The 20,000-nt window shown below is 40.2% G+C and overlaps 1 protein-coding gene across 1 annotated transcript in view; it reads right to left on the reverse strand.

Annotated features, from left to right (window-relative positions):
- Nucleotides 1–20,000, reverse strand: part of pde5ab (phosphodiesterase 5A, cGMP-specific, b) — a gene marked incomplete at its 3' end in the record, with an annotated part of 52,441 nt that overhangs the window by 13,243 nt on the left and 19,198 nt on the right. Inside the window, 11 exon segments of the mRNA XM_079604895.1 lie at nt 1,519–1,694; nt 2,523–2,607; nt 6,481–6,589; nt 7,515–7,582; nt 11,738–11,868; nt 11,871–11,874; nt 11,964–12,053; nt 12,132–12,203; nt 12,294–12,383; nt 14,730–15,173; nt 15,175–15,343. Coding sequence (XP_079461021.1) covers nt 1,519–1,694; nt 2,523–2,607; nt 6,481–6,589; nt 7,515–7,582; nt 11,738–11,868; nt 11,871–11,874; nt 11,964–12,053; nt 12,132–12,203; nt 12,294–12,383; nt 14,730–15,173; nt 15,175–15,343 — 1,438 coding nt within the window.

The following is a 20,000-nucleotide window of genomic DNA, read 5'->3' on the forward strand; positions in this document are numbered from 1 at the left end:
CTTGCTTTTTCCGGTCAGCTTTCGATATTTTCATGCATTTCTTTTTTTGCATAGTAAAGAGTAGTTTGACTTTTTTTCGCCAAATAAGTTTGTCATATATATATATAATGATATACACACCTTAACCAAGTTTAGTGTTCTGTTCTTCCCTCATATTTAAAATACTCTCCTCATATTTTGATGGTTTAATCAAACTTGTAGGGTCATTAAATACAAATATCCCCCCCGGACATCACTTCTGGCCACTACTGTATATGTTTGTGTCTGACTGAGATCATAATTCATGTAATTTGTGCCGAAACACTGATAAATGATTCACAGTTTAGCTCACATATGTCTGTTGTGCTTAATGTGTAAAGAGTTTAAAGGGATAGTTCACTTTGAAATTAAATGTTGGTGTGTTTTATCTTACCTCAAGGGCATCTAAGATGTCGGTGTCTTTGTCTCCGCAGTATTTTCAATTTTGATATTTTTAGGTCAAACCGTTCTTGTCTGACAGTCATGTCATGCAGGTCTACGGTCACTGTCTCAAAGAGCATACACAGAGTCCAAATTAAACAATTCCCCATCGTCCAAATTAAACAATTCCCCATCGTAAGTACACACTGATGGCCTAAGACACGAAACGAGCGGTTTGTGTGAGAAAAAGAACGGTATTTATATCGTTTTTATCTCTTTTACACAACCACGTCCAAGTGATCTGAGGGCGCGGGCGCGGGCGCTTCCTTCTGTGTGACGTGTGCGCAGACTGGTGCATAGATATATATACACTAGATGTCGCATTAAAGACATTCGTTCCAATGAACTGCCGTAGCCAAGGCGACGTCTACATCTATGCACCAGTCTCGCACGCGCCTCAGATCACTTGGACGTGGTTGTGTAAAAGAGATAAAAACGATATAAATACTGTTCGTTTTCTCACACAAACCGCTCGTTTCGTGTCTTAGGCCATCAATGTGTACTTACGATGGGGAATTGTTTAATTTGGACGATGAAGACTTGTGTAATTTGGACTCTGTGCATGCTCTTTGAGACAGTGACCGTAGACCTGCATGATATGACTGTCAGACAAGAACGGTTTGACCTAAAAATATCAAAATTGAAAATACTGCGGAGACAAAGACACCTACATCTTGGATGCCCTTGAGGTAAGATAAAACACACCAACATTTAATTTCAAAGTGAACTATCCCTTTAAGTGATCCAAGTATTGAGAAAATGTATTGTAAAAAATCACCAGCAACTTAAGGACATCATATCTGTTGTTCAGCAACTTTGCGGCCCAGTCACAATAAAATATTAATGAGGGTGGATAGAAACTATTATTATAAACACCTCCACAAAAACCCATATGAGATATACTGACGAATTCAGACTTTCTTTCTTGAGTTATAAAGTCTGAATTGCGGGATATAAATGTGCAATTCTGAGAAATAAAGTCAGATAAAATGTAAAAAAAAATGTATTCCATGGCAGAAACATTGAATAAAATGCGTTAAAAGTATAAACCAGACTCGCCTCGAGTGTGACCTCTTGCTTGGCCATCGCTCTCTCCACGGCCTCGTACATCTGTGTGTTCTGGATGCCCAGTCCACAAAACACCGCAAAGGCCTCGAGAAACTGCTCATCGTTCCTATTAAAGGCTTTGACTTCTCCTGAAGCGTCATCCATCTTATTGACCAACTGGCAAACACCTGCGTTCACAGCCCGACACACTCATGTGTGAATATTTGGCACTAAATAAGTCTATATTTGTATATAAACTGTCGTTTTTGACCTACAAAAGCAGATTTTCTAAAGAATAAACTTGAAATATGGCGTATATGGGCTGCTTTTGAGTATGTTTTGTAATTTTATCTCCGTTTACTTTTATGACATGGAAAAAGGTGCCAGCACTTTCTTTATAAATGCACTTTTTTTTGTGATGCATGAAAGAAAGACGTTCATACAGGTTTGGAATAAATGACCATTTTAATGTTCCAGTTTAAAGGCCGAGATCATTAGTGGTTTATCAGCGTTCAGAAACTTAATTAGCCGCTATTGTAAGTCTAGATAAAAGGAGATAAAGCAATCAATTAAAAAAAGATTTATTTTCATCACGATTGGCTCAGCGAGACTGTACAAAATAAGACATAAACCCTTGAGAAGATGACATGCTAAATTATTCTAATCGATTCAGACTTTAATTATTATACGGTTTATATTGCACTTGAATTCGACCAGCATCACAATGATCATTGTTTAGAAACTTAATGATGTCAGTTAAACATGCATGAGAAAAGACAATTATAAACTATATTTTTGTGCATTCAGAAGAAAATATGAGAGATGTCTAAGATGCAAGTAAAATAAAAACACAATTTCACAATTTGCGGTGTCATTTATTGGTGTGGGATGATTAAGCGTGATATGAGCATCAATGTTTGTCTTAGTAACACCACTAATAAGTGCTTTTAATAATTTTAGGAACGACGTTGACTAATAGCTCAGATTGTGGAAATATTAAAAACACACACACATACCTATCACTTTATCTTTCTTCCCATTCCTGATTGGCGTGCAGAGAAGACTTTTGATTTGACCGTTCGAGGACTCTAGATTTTCACTCTTCCGAAAAGAAATGAGAGGGAAAAAAACAAATGCAATTGCAAAGTTTAAAATTCAAGCAGCTTTGGGGAACGGAGGCAGTTTATAGAGAAACATGGGGATGAGAATGTTTGAAGGAATAAGAGATCTGTGAAATCTCAGAAACATCCAACCCGATCTCACGGCAATTCATACGAATTTTACGAGGTGGCTAATTCGTACGAATTTATACGACTTCACTCATATGAATTTGTTTTTTTAAAGATTTTGGCTAAATCGTACATATTTTACGAGTTGCCCAATTCGGGCAAATAAAAACACAAAACACATACACCTGACCCCGCCCCTAGACAAATCGTACAAATTCGTACGAATTAGCCACCTTTACTCGCTCGTACGAATTAGCCACATTTTACTCGCTCTTACGAATTAGCCACCTTTACTCGCTCGTACGAATTAGGCACATTTACTCGCTCGTACGAATTAGCCACCTTTACTCGCTCGTACGAATTAGGCACTTTTACTCGCTCGTACGAATTAGGCACTTTTACTCGCTCGTACGAATTTGCCACCTTTACTCGCTCGTACGAATTAGTCACCTTTTACTTGCTCGTACGAATTAGGCACTTTTACTCGCTCGTACGAGTTAGGCACCTTTTACTCGCTCGTATGAATTAGGCACTTTTACTCGCTCGTATGAATTAGGCACTTTTACTCGCTCGTACGAATTAGGCACTTTTACTCGCTCGTACGAATTAGGCACTTTTACTCGCTCGTACGAGTTAGGCACCTTTTACTCGCTCGTATGAATTAGGCACTTTTACTCGCTCGTACGAATTAGTCACCTTTTACTTGCTCGTACGAATTAGGCACTTTTACTCGCTCGTACGAATTAGGCACTTTTACTCGCTCGTACGAGTTAGGCACCTTTTACTCGCTCGTATGAATTAGGCACTTTTACTCGCTCGTACGAGTTAGGCACCTTTTACTCGCTCGTACGAATTAGGCACTTTTACTCGCTCGTACGAATTAGGCACTTTTACTCGCTCGTACGAGTTAGGCACCTTTTACTCGCTCGTACGAATTAGCCACCTTTTACTCGCTCGTACGAATTAGCCACCTTTTACTCGCTCGTACGAATTAGCCACCTTTTACTCGCTCGTACGAATTAGCCACCTTTTACTCGCTCGTACGAATTAGGCACCTTTTACTCGCTCGTACGAATTAGGCACCTTTACTCGCTCGTACGAATTAGGCACTTTTACTCGCTCGTACGAATTAGCCACCTTTTACTCGCTCGTACGAATTAGCCACCTTTTACTCGCTCGTACGAATTAGGCACCTTTTACTCGCTCGTACGAATTAGGCACCTTTACTCGCTCGTACGAATTAGGCACTTTTACTCGCTCGTACGAATTAGCCACCTTTTACTCGCTCGTACGAATTAGCCACCTTTTACTCGCTCGTACGAATTAGGCACTTTTACTCGCTCGTACGAGTTAGGCACCTTTTACTCGCTCGTACGAATTAGGCACTTTTACTCGCTCGTACGAATTAGGCACCTTTTACTCGCTCGTACGAATTAGCCACCTTTTACTCGCTCGTACGAATTAGGCACTTTTACTCGCTCGTACGAATTAGCCACCTTTTACTCGCTCGTACGAATTAGGCACTTTTACTCGCTCGTACGAGTTAGGCACCTTTACTCGCTCGTACGAATTAGGCACTTTTACTCGCTCGTACGAATTAGCCACCTTTTACTCGCTCGTACGAATTAGGCACTTTTACTCGCTCGTACGAGTTAGGCACCTTTACTCGCTCGTACGAATTAGGCACTTTTACTCGCTCGTACGAATTAGGCACTTTTACTCGCTCGTACGAATTAGGCACTTTTACTCGCTCGTACGAATTAGGCACCTTTACTCGCTCGTTCGAATTAGGCACTTTTACTTGCTCGTACGAATTAGCCAGCTTTTACTCGCTCGTACAAATTAGGCACCTTTACTCGCTCGTACGAATTAGCCACCTTTACTCGCTCGTACGAATTAGCCACCTTTACTCGCTCGTACGAATTAGGCACTTTTACTCGCTCGTACGAATTAGCCATCTTTTACTCGCTCGTACGAATTAGCCACCTTTACTCGCTCGTACGAATAAGGCACTTTTACTCGCTCGTACGAATTAGCCATCTTTTACTCGCTCGTATGAATAAGGCACTTTTACTCGCTCGTACGAATTAGCCACCTTTTATTCGCTCGAACGAATTAGGCACCTTTACTCGCTCGTACGAATTAGGCACTTTTACTCGCTCGTACGAATTAGCCACCTTCACTCGCTCGTACGAATTAGGCACTTTTACTTGCTCGTACGAATTAGCCACCTTCACTCGCTCGTACGAATTAGCCATCTTTTACTCGCTCGTACGAATTAGCCACCTTTACTCGCTCGTACGAATTAGGCACTTTTACTCGCTCGTACGAATTAGCCATCTTTTACTCGCTCGTATGAATTAGCCACCTTTTATTCGCTCGAACGAATTAGGCACCTTTACTCGCTCGTACGAATTAGGCACTTTTACTCGCTCGTACGAATTAGCCACCTTCAATCGCTCGTACGAATTAGCCACCTTTTACTCGCTCGTACAATTTAGCCATCTTTTACTCGTTAGTACGAATTAGCCACCTTTTACTCGCTCGTACGAATTAGCCATCTTTTACTCGCTCGTACGAATTAGCCACCTTTTACTTGCTCGTACGAATTAGCCACCTTTACTCGCTCGAACGAATTAGCCACCTTTTACTCGCTCGTACAATTTAGCCAGCTTTTACTCGCTCGTACAAATTTTTACTCGCTCGTACGAATTAGCCACTTTTTGCTCGCTCGTACGACTTAGCCACCTTTTGCTTGCTCGAACAAATTAGCCACCTTTTACTCGCTCGTACGAATTAGCCATCTTTTACTCGCTCGTACGAATTAGCCACCTTTTACTCGCTCGTACGAATTAGCCATCTTTTACTCACTCGTACGAATTAGCCACCTTTTACTTGCTCGTACGAATTAGCCACCTTTACTCGCTCGAACGAATTAGCCAGCTTTTACTCGCTCGTACAAATTTTTACTCGCTCGTACGAATTAGCCACTTTTTGCTCGCTCGTACGAATTAGCCACCTTTTATTCGCTCGAACAAATTAGCCACCTTTTACTCGCTCGTACGAATTAGCCATCTTTTACTCGCTCGTACGAATTAGCCACCTTTTACTCGCTCGTACGAATTAGCCATCTTTTACTCGCTCGTACGAATTAGCCACCTTTTACTTGCTCGTACGAATTAGCCACCTTTACTCGCTCGAACGAATTAGCCAGCTTTTACTCGCTCGTACAAATTTTTACTCGCTCGTACGAATTAGCCACTATTTGCTCGCTCGTACGAATTAGCCACCTTTTATTCGCTCGAACAAATTAGCCACCTTTTACTCGCTCGTACGAATTAGCCATCTTTTACTCGCTCGTACGAATTAGCCACCTTTTACTCGCTCGTACGAATTAGCCATCTTTTACTCGCTCGTACGAATTAGCCACCTTTTACTTGCTCGTACGAATTAGCCACCTTTACTCGCTCGAACGAATTAGCCACCTTTTACTCGCTCGTACAATTTAGCCAGCTTTTACTCGCTCGTACAAATTTTTACTCGCTCGTACAAATTTTTACTCGCTCGTACGAATTAGCCACTTTTTGCTCGCTCGTACGACTTAGCCACCTTTTGCTTGCTCGAACGAATTAGCCACCTTTTACTCACTCGTACCAATTCGTACAAATTGGTCGTGAGATCGCGTTGAAACATCAGGATGATCCCATCCCACTGTTTGAATGAATAAGCATTTATGAGCACTTACAGTCCATGGAAATCGCTGGTCTTTGGTGACATCTGTGATGTTCAGTGACTCCATACTGTTCTTGACATACTGAGCGTACATGTAGTTAATCTTGTTGACGTCACATTCCCTGTAAAAGACATCAACAAATGATTAAGCGCTCCTGCTTATAGATCCATCTTCTCAGAGTCTCGGCTTGTTTGGTTCGGATGGCAGCGTTCACACTTATTGAAATGAGCCGCACTTACAGTTCACTTTAATCCAACCAACCCTGCCAAGTGTGAACACACCCTTAAAGACATAGCTTTGTGTGAGGAAGAGAATATGAAAATCACTGAAAATCTGGACGTCTAGCCTAAAGCTCCTTGTCGTTTCATTAAATATACGGATGTCCGATTCTTGAATCGTTTCAAGTCCCACTGTGGTCAATACATCCTCTCAAACTCATCTTTGATCACCAAAATGTCATTTTTAAATGATTTTTTTCTTGAAAAAACATCCTTCATGTCTTAAAATATCTTGAATGTAACTCGACACCCTTGCCTCATTTAGTATGCGCGGTTCTATGAATATGCAAATGAGCCCCGCCTCCACTCACTCACTCACTCAGAGGTCCACTGGTTGACGATCACACGTTGATCTGATTGGTTACAAGGTAGTGTGTGACGTCAGAAACACCAGCGATTTCAAACCGTGTGTTTGAGACTGTCTTTGGTTCACTGCAGTTTTAAGCAGAAAATACTCAAGCACTGCTGTCCACTTATGAACTTACACATGGTGTGTGTTAAAGCAGATTAAAAACACCACATTGATGGATGGATTTTCACCACAGGGGGACTTTAAAGAGTTCGTTGCATGAGTATGAGTTGATTTGCCTATAAGAGATCAATATAAGTGAACCTCAAGCATCATAATCAAATAACAGAAAGATATTACACTAGAAACTTTAAGGCAGGTGTATTGTAGCTAAAGTCTGTAGTCTAAACTCCACATAGCTTAACATTCCTGGCACTTTGCCTTGCATTACATAATAGTAATTTGTATGATAACCCCACCTGTTCGGGAAGTCCACGGATCCTGCAAGCTCCTCATATTCCATGTGAAACACACTGGAGAATGTGTTCTGTAACACAAGCAGAACAGCAATCACTTACACCGCAACTTTAGAGAGGTTTAACACAGACGTAGGCCGTGTTTCTGTGGCTTGTTTAATGCTATTAGTGTCTGGCTGGCCTGTGTAAACTCAAGTGCAGTCACATGGTGTAAAGTGCCCGTGTTTGTGCATTTCTGGAAGGGTTAGAATTTCCCGCTCATGACGAATGAAGCGCAGTTCAGTCCGAAACACATTCAAAAAAAAAGTTTGAAATAAACATGCAATAGCTCCATTTCCACATTCCCGACCACATAACAAACATTGATTATGGGTTTGTTGGCAGACTTCGCTTTCCCTTCCAACAATTATTTCCCCCAAATATGAAGACACTTGGGGGATTGCTTATCTGAGATCTGATCTCTGTTCTCCACAATATTACTCTGTTTCCATAACATTCAACGTGACTGCGACCTGGAGAAGGAATTCGCCCAATCTCCCAATCAATTCACTTTACAGCGGGACTTTAGTGCAAAGTCCAAGGACTATAAACACTTTGTGTAAAGTTGAGGAAACCCAGAGCAGAACTAGGTTTCTAGGTTAACACACACATGACATCTATGAATTATGATACACAGAACTCCCTCATAAAGATAGACTTGATGCCCTTCACAACAGCTCACAGAAGACCTAGACATGTGAATGTGGAAGACAGTTCCTTCCTATACGCCGAACCGACGGTAAGATGTAAATATGTGCTGGACGCTTTCCTCTCAATAACAAAATAAACACAACGGTGAGAAAACAGCCGTTCGGAAAGCATCTGATCATAGAGACGAGGATGTTCGCTCTGTAATTCAGTCACGTCATATTTATTCATATACAACTTTACACAATCTAGTGCTTTCAAGCAAGCAGCGTTACAGTATTAAACCGTGTCTCTTTCAATTAGAAATACTTCTTCTCTCCAGTGCGTTCATGTTTCTACTCTTGTCTTAACCTCGACGAACTGAACAGAAGAAATTAACCGGAGAAGATTTACACCTCGAAGAAGGCGGAGCCTCAGAGCCACACCCACTTATTACATCATCTCCACGCGGACCAATGGGAGTTCGAAGCCGGAGCGAATTTTTCAAGAGGTTTCGAACTCCCGAAACGAACTCCGAAAAAATTTCGTCTTGGCCTGATTTTGTCGAAATTAGTTCGTTCTTTGATTTCGCTTGAAGTGCAGTATACCAGAGTCTTCACTGAATCCATACCATAGTAGTGGAAAATAGTATGCGAGGATTCGACGGGATTATGAAGTGTGCATTCGATGGACACTTTACTATCCCATGAGGCCACGGGAGAGGATCTGTGAATGACAGTGAAGCGACGCTAGATTACATTCGTAATACACACATTCATACTATGTAGGACATACTTTTGATAATTTTGGTTTCGCGTATCTACCCCGAAGTGATAACATTCTGTATCAAAATGTTTAAGGCCAGACAAGTAGTTTGTTAAAGCTTGGTTTGTAGAGAATTACAAACCTGCGCACATATATTCAAACGCACATAACTATAGAATTAATTCTTGATGCGCACGTGAGCGCCATCAGCGTTTATCACGGGTTGGTGTTTAAAGTGTGTGTGGAGAGAACGGTGTCGTCTTAGCGGCCTCTAATTTAATAACTAATGATCGTTGCGACGGAAGTGAATCAATCAAAACTAACTTTAGCTGGAAAATATCTTTATTCAAGAACCGCTATAAAGACAAAACAATCTGTTACCTTAAATCATACGTTAATCTCTGTAAAGCAGCTTTGAAACAATGTACATTGTTAAAAGCGCTATATAAATGAAGATGACTTGACTTGACATACTTTTTTAACACTTTTTTTGTGATTTGAGTAATTGTCAATGGCTTTGTACTTTATCAAGTGAAACCCAACAGGTTTTTGTGGAGAAACAACTCTAACACACACATCTGGAAAAAGCAATTGGACACGTCACAAGCATGTCTTTCATTGTATCACATGCTAGATCAATTCTCACAACTAACTGTACTTTGACTTTTAACCAAATAACCCCAAGGACATTTCCAGCGGATGTAAAGATAATTCCCCTAAACTTCACACAGGTAGACTAACCTCAGGTGTGGTTTAACTGTCTTGCACTGACAACCCAAAACTGATATATGTCTTGGCACTGGACTAATGTTCTGATATAGATATCTTCACACACATGCCCCTGTGTGCTCAAGATTGACCACATTCATATTAACTAGCACAACATAACTGAAGACTAACCTAACAAAGGACTTTGTGTTCTTAGCAAACCTTATACAGGAGTTATTTGGGGATGTTTGCTAAGCCGAACATCGAGGACATTGACCATACAGGTACAGAATGTGAAATCGTCAGAACGAGAGATTTCCATGATTGCTCAACGGGAAGGAAGGACTTCAAAAATAATGTTTTGTGCAATGATTCACCGACTCAAAATGACCGTCTCTGTGCTTCCACCGAAAGCTTTCTCAAACACATGCGCTTTGATGTGAGCAGAAGTGCATATCTCTGCAGTGCATAATGTTGGCTTTGTGGCCTTTATAATCATATTTAATACACTAGCAAAGCAGCACTGTATAGAAATTCCTCTTACTTTTCCAGCTCAACCTTAATAAACACCAATCATTTTAAGAATACAATATAGTTACAGTTTATTTTATACTTAATAAAGGGAATTTACGATAGAAGTGATTCAGCATTCAAAATGACATCATTGTAACATTGGATTTTATTTCCTGGGTTTGGATTAAAAGTGTCTGCTAAATATGGAAATGTTTGGTCTTATGTATTTGCTCGCTGAACTGTGATTGGTGTTCTCCTCCTCGCATCTTTTCCTGCCGCCTTTACACTGCAAATGCAGAGTCATTTATATGTTGATTCTTGCTGACAGAAAACGAGAGCTGATTATCTGTTTCCATTCACCTGTTTGCATGCACATTGTGGGATATCGCATAAAAAACTATGGATGGAAAAGCCAAGATGTGCATAAGTTCTTTGTAATTAAGTGCATAAGAAACGTATATGCTCAAATGACACAAATGCATTTTTATCCGATGCACATAAACTATGGAAACACATTTACAGAATAAATCCCTCGACGCGCAACAATAAACTTGTGTGGCGTTTAACTGGAGTAACCAACGGACCAATCACATCGCAGCATCTCTAATGTTGGTTTGGTGTTTCTGAAAGTCAAAGTGTGTGATCAGAATGAGTGTGTGTAATTCCCTCCAGAAGCGTCTCACACACACGAGTGTGTTCCCGAACGGCAGAGAACACGACAGCGGTGACTGAGTTTCTCTGACGCTCGACACACACTCGGTTATGATGGAGGGAAGAAGAGAACGATTGCAGAAACTTACAGTTTTAGTTCTGATATTTTGCACCAATTTCCTCAGTTGTGACTAGTTTGTTCTCTTGAACACATGGGATGGAAACCCTGCTTTATTTGCGTTTTCCAATTTTATTCAAAATTTTAGGTAAATTTGCACATTTTAATGGAAACATATTTAAGTTTAAGACTGTGATGCAGCACAGAAAGCCTGAAACCTAAGATTACCTAGAAAACTAATTAAACATCATTGTTTTGCTGCTTTGCGAGCACTGGAAATGCCGATGTAATTTTAAATATTTGGTATTTTGGGGACATTAGGGGAATGTCAGTGGCAAATAAGGAAGCAATTCAGTCCGCTATAAAGGAAGCAAGTGTGTCTCAACTCTCTCACTCAGTTATGGAAATATCCCACACAGCCTCTCTTTTATAATGCATAAATGCTGCATATTAGCAGTGGCAAACTATTACACAACATAATATTATTGGGGGGGGGGGGGGGGGGGGTGTACAAGAAAGGGTTTCTCTGTAGAGACTATAGTCATGCACCATTATATTTCTTTTTTATTTTGTATTACATATATTTTAATCTTCTCAACATCCCCATTGTTCAGTTGTTCTCAATGTTTCTTGGCCCAAGATTCAGAAAAGTTCAGCTCGTCGTGAATCTTTGGTGTTTTACGGATCCTAATGTCTTCTAAAGAACTGCAAAACATGCTTGATATTCACATGTTTTATACTCACACCAATTCTGTGAAAGTTTAAGCTTTTTGGAAGTGAATGTGATGCGATATGTTGGTCTTACCGCCGTTTCTCTGTCGGTAATGAAGACGGTGCATTCTTGAGCCTGCATGAAAGACAAGATGGTGGCCACAGTTTTCCTCAGTAAAACCTCCAGTGACTGTTGCTCCTCGAAGATCAGACTCGCCAGATCAACAACACCTACAACACAACCCCAAACACGCCAAGTTACGCATTAAGCGCATCTATACACACTGATTTCTAACTAAAATGTGGGGAAATCAGCATACCTGGTTCCTTCTGTTCTCCAGCTGCGATGTCTCGTAGAGTTGTGCGTTGTGTAGCACTATACCAGAGAAAGCCAGGTACGAAGAAAAGTCCTTTTGAGATGAAAAGCCATTATTATAGAGCCAGAACGAGACAGATACAGTAAAAATGAAAAGTGCAAAGGTGTTCACCCTCTCGTCCTGCTCGGTGAAGGTGCTGTTCTCTCCACACCGTTTATTGATCGCTTGTGCGACTCCAACAACCTTTAAACATTACATCAGACTCAGCACTCACAGTTTTGATAGTAAATATTACATATATAGTGTAACAGTTCAGGATTTTTCATCTCTTACCTCATCTCGGTGGTTTTTGATGGGCAAACACAAGATGCTCTGCGTCTTATATCCTGTAATTTGGTCAACTTCTGCATTAAAGCGTGGATCCTGATGCAGGAAGAACAGTGGGGAAATTTATCATGGCGTACATTAATATCAGCATTTTAAAAATCAGCTGCCCATTTAATAAGACAATGCATTTCTTAATTATTATTCAATTTAAAGTGCCCTTATTGTGCTTTTTCTGATAGTACCGTTCACGCAGTGTGTAAAAGAGCTGTGTGTGAATGTAAAAGGTAAAAAGGTGCAAAGCTTTAAAGATCAAAGTGAAAGATCATACATTTATTTTCTCCTAAAAGAAAGAAGTGATTCTGAACTGGAAACGAGTCGTCAGTCTCACTTCCTGCTGAATCCACGTAGGCTTGAGGCTAATTTGCATAATGTCAGTCTGTGGTCTTGATTGGCTGAACAGCGTCTCTTAGCTCCGCCCTCAAACACTGTAGTGTATCTGAGACTGGAAGAGTTTGGTTCATGTCGAGAAGACGCTGTGTTCTGAGATTGATACGGTAAAACCCTCGCCATCGTTACTGTTCGTATCACTGTGATCAAGAGCTGAGATTCAGATATGATAATGAGCGTTTGCTTTCTGCCAATCACAGCAGAGCAGCTCTCAGAGAGGCGGGGTTTAGAGAGACTGAATCTTCAAACGAAGCGTTTCAAACACTGAGAGAAAAGAGCTGATGCTGTAATGTATATTATGAGGAAATGAAAGTGTTTTTTGATCTTGGATGCATGTAAACCTGTAATTGGAGACGCCAAAACTAATCTAGGAGACTTTAAAAAAGCATAATATGGGGAATTTAATATTGTGTTTCTACCCCCAAAATCTAAATGCTGTGATATTCAGTGCATTGTTTGATCCAATGTGATGTTCAGCTCAAACTGAGGACTCTGACATGTCTGGTTTGGTTCGCGTGGCCTTGGGACCGTGTGTCGGTTCTCCTATCAACATTGCCATGACGACATTTTCTTCTTCATATCTTGTGGCTCGAGTGATTCATTTACATGACATTTACAGATTTGGCAGGTCCTGAAACACAGTTCTGTCTGGCACGGAAATGACATACCTCACCTTTAAGTAATCAAGACAAATTAAGACAAATAACTTTTAAAGGCCCCATTTCTCGATTTCATCATGTTCTAATATATAATAATATATAACATCATCATGAAGTTTTGAAAGGAGATAGCTGGAATATTCTACATAATCTTTATATGAAACCGTCTCGCAGGCAAACATGGTTAAGGATTTACCTTCACCGTAATCATTCTTTCTCTCCCTTTCCCCCGTCTCTGGGAGAAACGCAATTAAACTAAATTACAAAGAGCTAAAAATACCTGCTATCATTATAGAAACTGTTGGTTAGCAACTGAATTGCGTAACAACATTTAAATCTAATCAAAGGCCTTAAGAGATATAGCCTAAATTGTGTTTCTAAGGAGACTTTATTATTGACTAGGAGGATATTATAAAGCAGCAAATGTTATTTCAGTCTCTCAGAAAACTGAAGACTTTTCTTATATATGCACATGACAAGATAATATAGAAGTATCAGATAAGAGGAGACATTAATCTGTTAAAATATAACTCATTATCAGTGCAAACAATTCTGTCTGAGATTACTGAGATAAAAGTGAATTTTAACATTTGTCTGAGGAAAGAAAAACCACTTTGTCTTAATAGTGAGACTTAATCTTATTCTTAAGTACTAGACCATCTCATTAAGACACAAATGTCTTAAAATACAAGCAAGAGTGTGTTTATACTATTTTTAGTGCTGGATAATTACCATTTTTCATTGTGAGCACATAAAGAAGAAAACTAGCATTGTTACTAGAACCTAATTCAAAGTCCCCCTGTGTTGAAAATCAAGCTTTTGATGTAGTTTATGTGTGTATGTGGTGTTATTAATCTGCTTTAACACACACCATGTGTAAGTTCATAAGTGGACAGCATTGCTGAGTATTTTCTGCTTAAAACTGCAGTGAACCAAAGACAGTCTCAAACACACGGTTTGAAATCGCTGGTGTTTCTGACGTCACACACTACCTTGACCAATCAGATCAACGTGTGATCGTCCACCAGTGGATCTCTGAGTGAGTGAGTGAGTGGAGGCGGGGCTCATTTGCATATTCATAGAACCGCGCATACTAAATGAGGCAAGGGTGTCGAGTTACATTCAAGATATTTGAAGGCATTTTTTCAAGGATTTTTTTTTAAATATGTAATTTTGCTGATCAAAGATGAGTTTTAAGGGATAAAATAATTGACTACTGGGGATTTTAAAATATCAAATGATGTTCAGCACAGGGATTAATTCTCAATAAATTTAGGTTGTCTCATTTATACTGCAGCACTGAAAAGGTAAAGCGCAGGTGGAAGGACATTCTCACCTCATATGCGTTCTTGATGTTCAGAGGCTGTCCAGTGGCAGCCACATATCCCACAATTCCTTTGTTCCACTCGAGGCGAATGCCGCTGTTTGAAGCCTCTTCAAGAGTGGATCCTTCTGCGACATCAAAGAGCCGGCTAACCAGGAACTTTCTGTTTGAACTGTCCTCTCCAACCAAGAAGAGCGAGTAGCGATCTGCGGCGATCAACTCGTGAGTGTGTAAGAAGATCTTGTGGCAGAGGGCCGTGAGATCCAGATGACTTGAAACATCGCGTACAAGGTCCAACAAACGAGCACAGCGATCACCGTTCTGGCGATCTCCTGAACTCATGATCCCTCCGCCCACATCTGCACGCTGGGGAGGAGGAAGAGGCATCTGAACCCGCTCGGTGTCGCTTAGGAAAGTGAGCGAACCCTCGGCGTCCTTCACGACAATGGGGCGAAGGCGGCCGGTCGAACTCAGACGCGGAGATCTTCCGTGTGGGTGTGGATGGAGCCGGGACTCGGGCATCGGCTGGATGAAGGGCCGTTAAAGATTCCTGCGGGGCTTTTGATGCGTCCCTGGCCGGCTGAATGGAGTGGACGCGCTCAGCAAACCAAGCGTTGACCATTTCCCTTAAAAAGAAAAGCAAACAAAAACATTAGCTCAGAAGACTCTCGACCGGATTCTCAGCATTTACAAGAGCTGCACGATTAATCGTTAAAAGATGCCAATCTTGATTCAAACATCCATGCGATCTTATGACAACGATTCATTATGACGCACTGGATTATATTACCTGGTGACCTCTAGACATTTGTAACAATTGCGGATGTTGTCTTTGATCTTAATCCCGTGCGAATCGGCCATGTCTGTCATCTGTTAAGTAAAAATTCCCCCGCAAATGACCTCCCATATTCCGGCAAACACCGAGGTCCTGTGATAATATTAATCCTGTGCGAATCGGCATCTCTGTGATTTGGCGGGGGTCGTATACCGTATTTTCCGGACTATAAGTCGCCTATATTTTTTCATAGTTTGGCTGGTCCCTGCGACTTATAGTCAGGTGCGGACTTATATATCAAAATCAATTCATACTGACTGAGATGAACCAAGAGAAAACATTACCGTCTACAGCCGCGAGAGGGCGCTCTAGGTTAGCGGAGTTGTTCAGAAGCGACACCGAGGAAGAACTCAATGTATTCAGTGTTGAGGAATGAGATCGGGAGCTTGTTTACCGTAACTTGTTGGACTCGCTGGCTAATGTTAATTTAGCCTATTCAGCCTCAGGTATATGTTCTTTATGCTATTGTGTCGCTGAATAACTGTTAATGTGTTACGCTAACACACCGGACACTATTCAGCTCTTGTTCTGTGTGCTGTTGTGCAGCTGAATAACCTTTCCAGATTAAATGTCTGTTCTTGGTCTTGGATTTTGTGAAATAAATTTCGAAATAAATGTGACTTATAGTCCAGTGCGACTTATATATGTTTTTTCCTCTTCATGACGCATTTTTTGACTGATACTCCGGAGCGACTTATAGTCCGGAAATTATGGTAATTGTTTCAAGTTTTTGTTTCCTGTGCGCCTTTTTATCCATCTTTCGCGAAGAATGGAGGCTGCGTTGGAGTGTTTAGATAGTATTTTGGGGGCTGGGTCACATCGCTATACAGCATACAACTATACAATTTGCAGAAAGAGAAGGCATCCTATTGACATCATATCCAGGAGATAAGTCAGTAAATTCAAGTAAAATCACAGGCTTCGCTTATCCCGTGCGAAGGCGCCACACAAAATTCAGATGTGTGTGTGTGTGGAAGTAATTTCTAAATCACACGAGGTCCCCAGATAATACTAATCCAGTGCGAATAAGGCTTATGTCTATTAAGCCTTTGACAAGTACGATCACACTGATTCAGATCTGCGTTCTGATCCAGAGAGAGCAGTTCTCTTTTTAACCACACGGCATCATTATTTCAGATAATCATTTAAATTATCACATTAGGACTGGGATAAAAGTATATTGTTCAGATATAAACACTGATGTCCACGGTAGAGATCAAAATAGAGGGAATTCCCTTTTGGAAGTAACTTGATGCTTCAAATGAAGATTGTATCAATTTCATCGTTACACCAGTAGGTGGCGCCAAGTGGCTGTTAAAATATGTGTTTGTCATTGAATCATTCATTCAAGAGATTTGTTCCAAAACGCTGATTCATCCAGTAATAAAACAAGTGACGTTTTTATAACAAGTGAGTCATTGAATTATTCACTCAACCTGATGTTTGTAATATTTCAAATTAGTTAAGCATTTTTTTAATAGACTGCAGTGATCAACGTTTTGTCAGAACCTCTAGTAAACTAAAACTTTTCAGAACACAGGGAGAATCATGATCTCTATTTTAAAAAAAAAGAGAAAAAAGATTCTCAATTTATCCAGAATCGTGCAGCTACTAGCATGAGAATAATAATTGAATGCCTTTTATATTTGCCGCTAGTGTCAAAGTCCTTTAAGACAAGGCAGGTTAATTGACCGTCCGCAAAGACCCGCCCCCTTTAGTTACTGTTGCTATGTCCGACAAGCTACGCCGCTCTCACGCCACACCATGTTCTCACGCAGTGGAAAACACACGCGGAGCAGAGAGGACACTGACAACACACTGACAGACACAGACCAGATACATTTGATATAAAAAAAAATCTCAACTTTCATATTTGGTCATTTTTACAAGAAATGTAAACAATAAATAGCGTTTTGTGGCTCTTTAATGTGTGTGACAGATCGCTCAGTTAAAGCCGCTCGTGAACCGATCATCTCTTCCTTCTAGTTAATTTATAGCATCAAATAAACATGAATGAACATGAGAAGGAATGTTGTTTTAACCGCGGAGAGACGTCAGTGACGTCACATCCTCCAGCGTTAATCTAACTCTCCTGACTGCTGTGTCCGACAAAAATGGCGGATTCGGCGAATGGCGGATTATGATTGGTCAGATCGCATGTCAATCAAACTCCCTGCGAAGGGTCAATTGGTGCTCATCTTGGTAAAGCAACAAGATAATAGCATAGTCATACAAAAACAGTAACTTTTCTGAGATCATTCTACAGTACTGTAATGCACAGCACATTAACTCAATTAAAAAGGCTCTTGCACTTCCATTCCTACAGCTGGAGAATCTGTTTCAAATCTCCCGATAGTTGACCTAGCTAGATAAAACTGCTCAGTTGTTTCAAGGATTTATTGCCAGTGTGCTCGACCTACAGTATATATATATATGAACAGTTACAAAGGTTCTATGTTAAATTATCTATGTTTTGATTATAAAGGTTGAATGGGAACTTGAGATTAACTGGAAAACCTTGGAGTCTATAAGACCCCACAACCATAACATTAGCTGGTGGATTACATCCCACATCTGTCCAAACAACACTATGCAGTGGCTTTTATTAAGCTAACATTACAATGCAAGCATGAAAATAGACCATAACAAATGCTTTCAATGAAATGTTTATTATCCGGAGAGGATATTCAAACTCCACCACGGTCTCGACCTAAACTGTCCTTGGCTAGAATAGTTTAAACAAATAACATTCAGTTTGTAGAGACACCATCCATTTAATAAACATCTAAGTTACTCGTGCTAAGCGAGAGAATCCCAGCCAATTAAATAATTAGGATTAGCATGTGCTGTTTTTCAGTGGTCCAGAAAACATAAGAGTTGGCCAGATGTGAGAGTTAAACGCTTCAAGCTTAACTAAACACAAAACTATTGACTTTTAACGATGGCGAATTTCTCCATAAGTTGGGATTCTCCGAGTGCAGAGCTGTGTTACACTGACAGGAGAAAGTCTACGCCTTTTTTAATAGCGCTGCACGATATTGAAGAAAAATGCGATATGCGATAACTCATTAAGTAATGCGATATTCCATATACGATAATGCTTAAAGTGTGTAAAATAAACTTAAAGGAGAACTCCGGGCAATTTTTAAGTTAATCTTGATCGTTATACCTTTGTGAGAAAGAGAAAGGTATAACTGTCTATAGAAAAAAACCCGAACCGATTGGTGTTTGCAACACGGAGCCGCTACCGCTAATGCCCAGAGCTCACTCCGCTAACGGCAGTTATGGGGCATATTCATAAAGAGTGTGTGTGCCTCTTAACAGACACAACATGCAATTAAAATGCCTGTCCAACATGAACAGGGGTCCTTACATGACAACAAGATGCGTTTAGCAACTTAGCCATTGTTTAAATTCACCTAAATAGTGTTTTAGAGACGGCTAGCTGTAGTCTCGCGCTGAAGTCTCCGTGGGCATGTGTGTATCGGTGTATTGGATCCGTGCATTATATCTTAAAGTGACAGCAGCCTAACATTCCTGCTGTCTGTGTTTTTAATGTTAACCAAACCTCAAAAAGACAAACACTCACAGCTCTGGATTGAATAGCTTTTGTAACATTAATAAGGATTAATGTTTAATTTATACAGTCAAATATGCAATGTTATTTCACATTGATTACTTCTGTACTTCAATTTCTAAAAAGCAGTGTTTATTTTATTAGTATCCTTTGCTCTATTGTATTTATTTGTGCTGTTGCTTGTAGTTTGATTATTTGTTCTTATTTTCTTTATTGTTATTTGACTGTAGCCCTTTTCCCCTGAACATTACACACCGAACCGCACCGAAACCGTGAACATAAAACTGTGATACGAACCGAACCGAGAGCTATTGGAACTGTTAAGTCTCAATGCAATTCGTAACTATTTTTATGTGTTGGTGAATTGATGGCTAGTGTGTATGCATTCATGATTCAAACACTCAGTTTACAATTTTTTTTTTTAGATTTCATATGAATTTGGTTCGTATGAAAATGTGAGACTCATAAAATAACAATTAGCTTGGATTGGTTTTTCCTTTTTTATACTGTTTTCATAAGTTCTTATATATGTTTTCTTCGTCGTTACTTCCCCTTCATGGGCAGACCATATTTCTAACACACAATAGCCTACTACAGTCACCTGGACATGTGTTCATTCATCAACATCACAGTTATGGCAACTCATTTGTTTAAACGCATTAAAGAGCATTTATAACATCAAATCAATATCAATCGCATCAGTGTTTAAACGTACACACGTGTGTGTGTGTGTGTTTGTTTGTTGGTTAAACAGTGTGTGAGCAGTGAGTATTACAGGAGCTGTGTGTTAATAAAGAGCATAAAACAACCTTACAATGTGAATGAAAGGCTACACACAAAACCTCAGATTTGATTCTATAAATCAAGCTTC

This window comes from Phoxinus phoxinus (genome assembly GCF_949152265.1).
Source record: "Phoxinus phoxinus genome assembly, chromosome: 2".
In the NCBI taxonomy this organism is placed as follows: domain Eukaryota; kingdom Metazoa; phylum Chordata; class Actinopteri; order Cypriniformes; family Leuciscidae; genus Phoxinus; species Phoxinus phoxinus.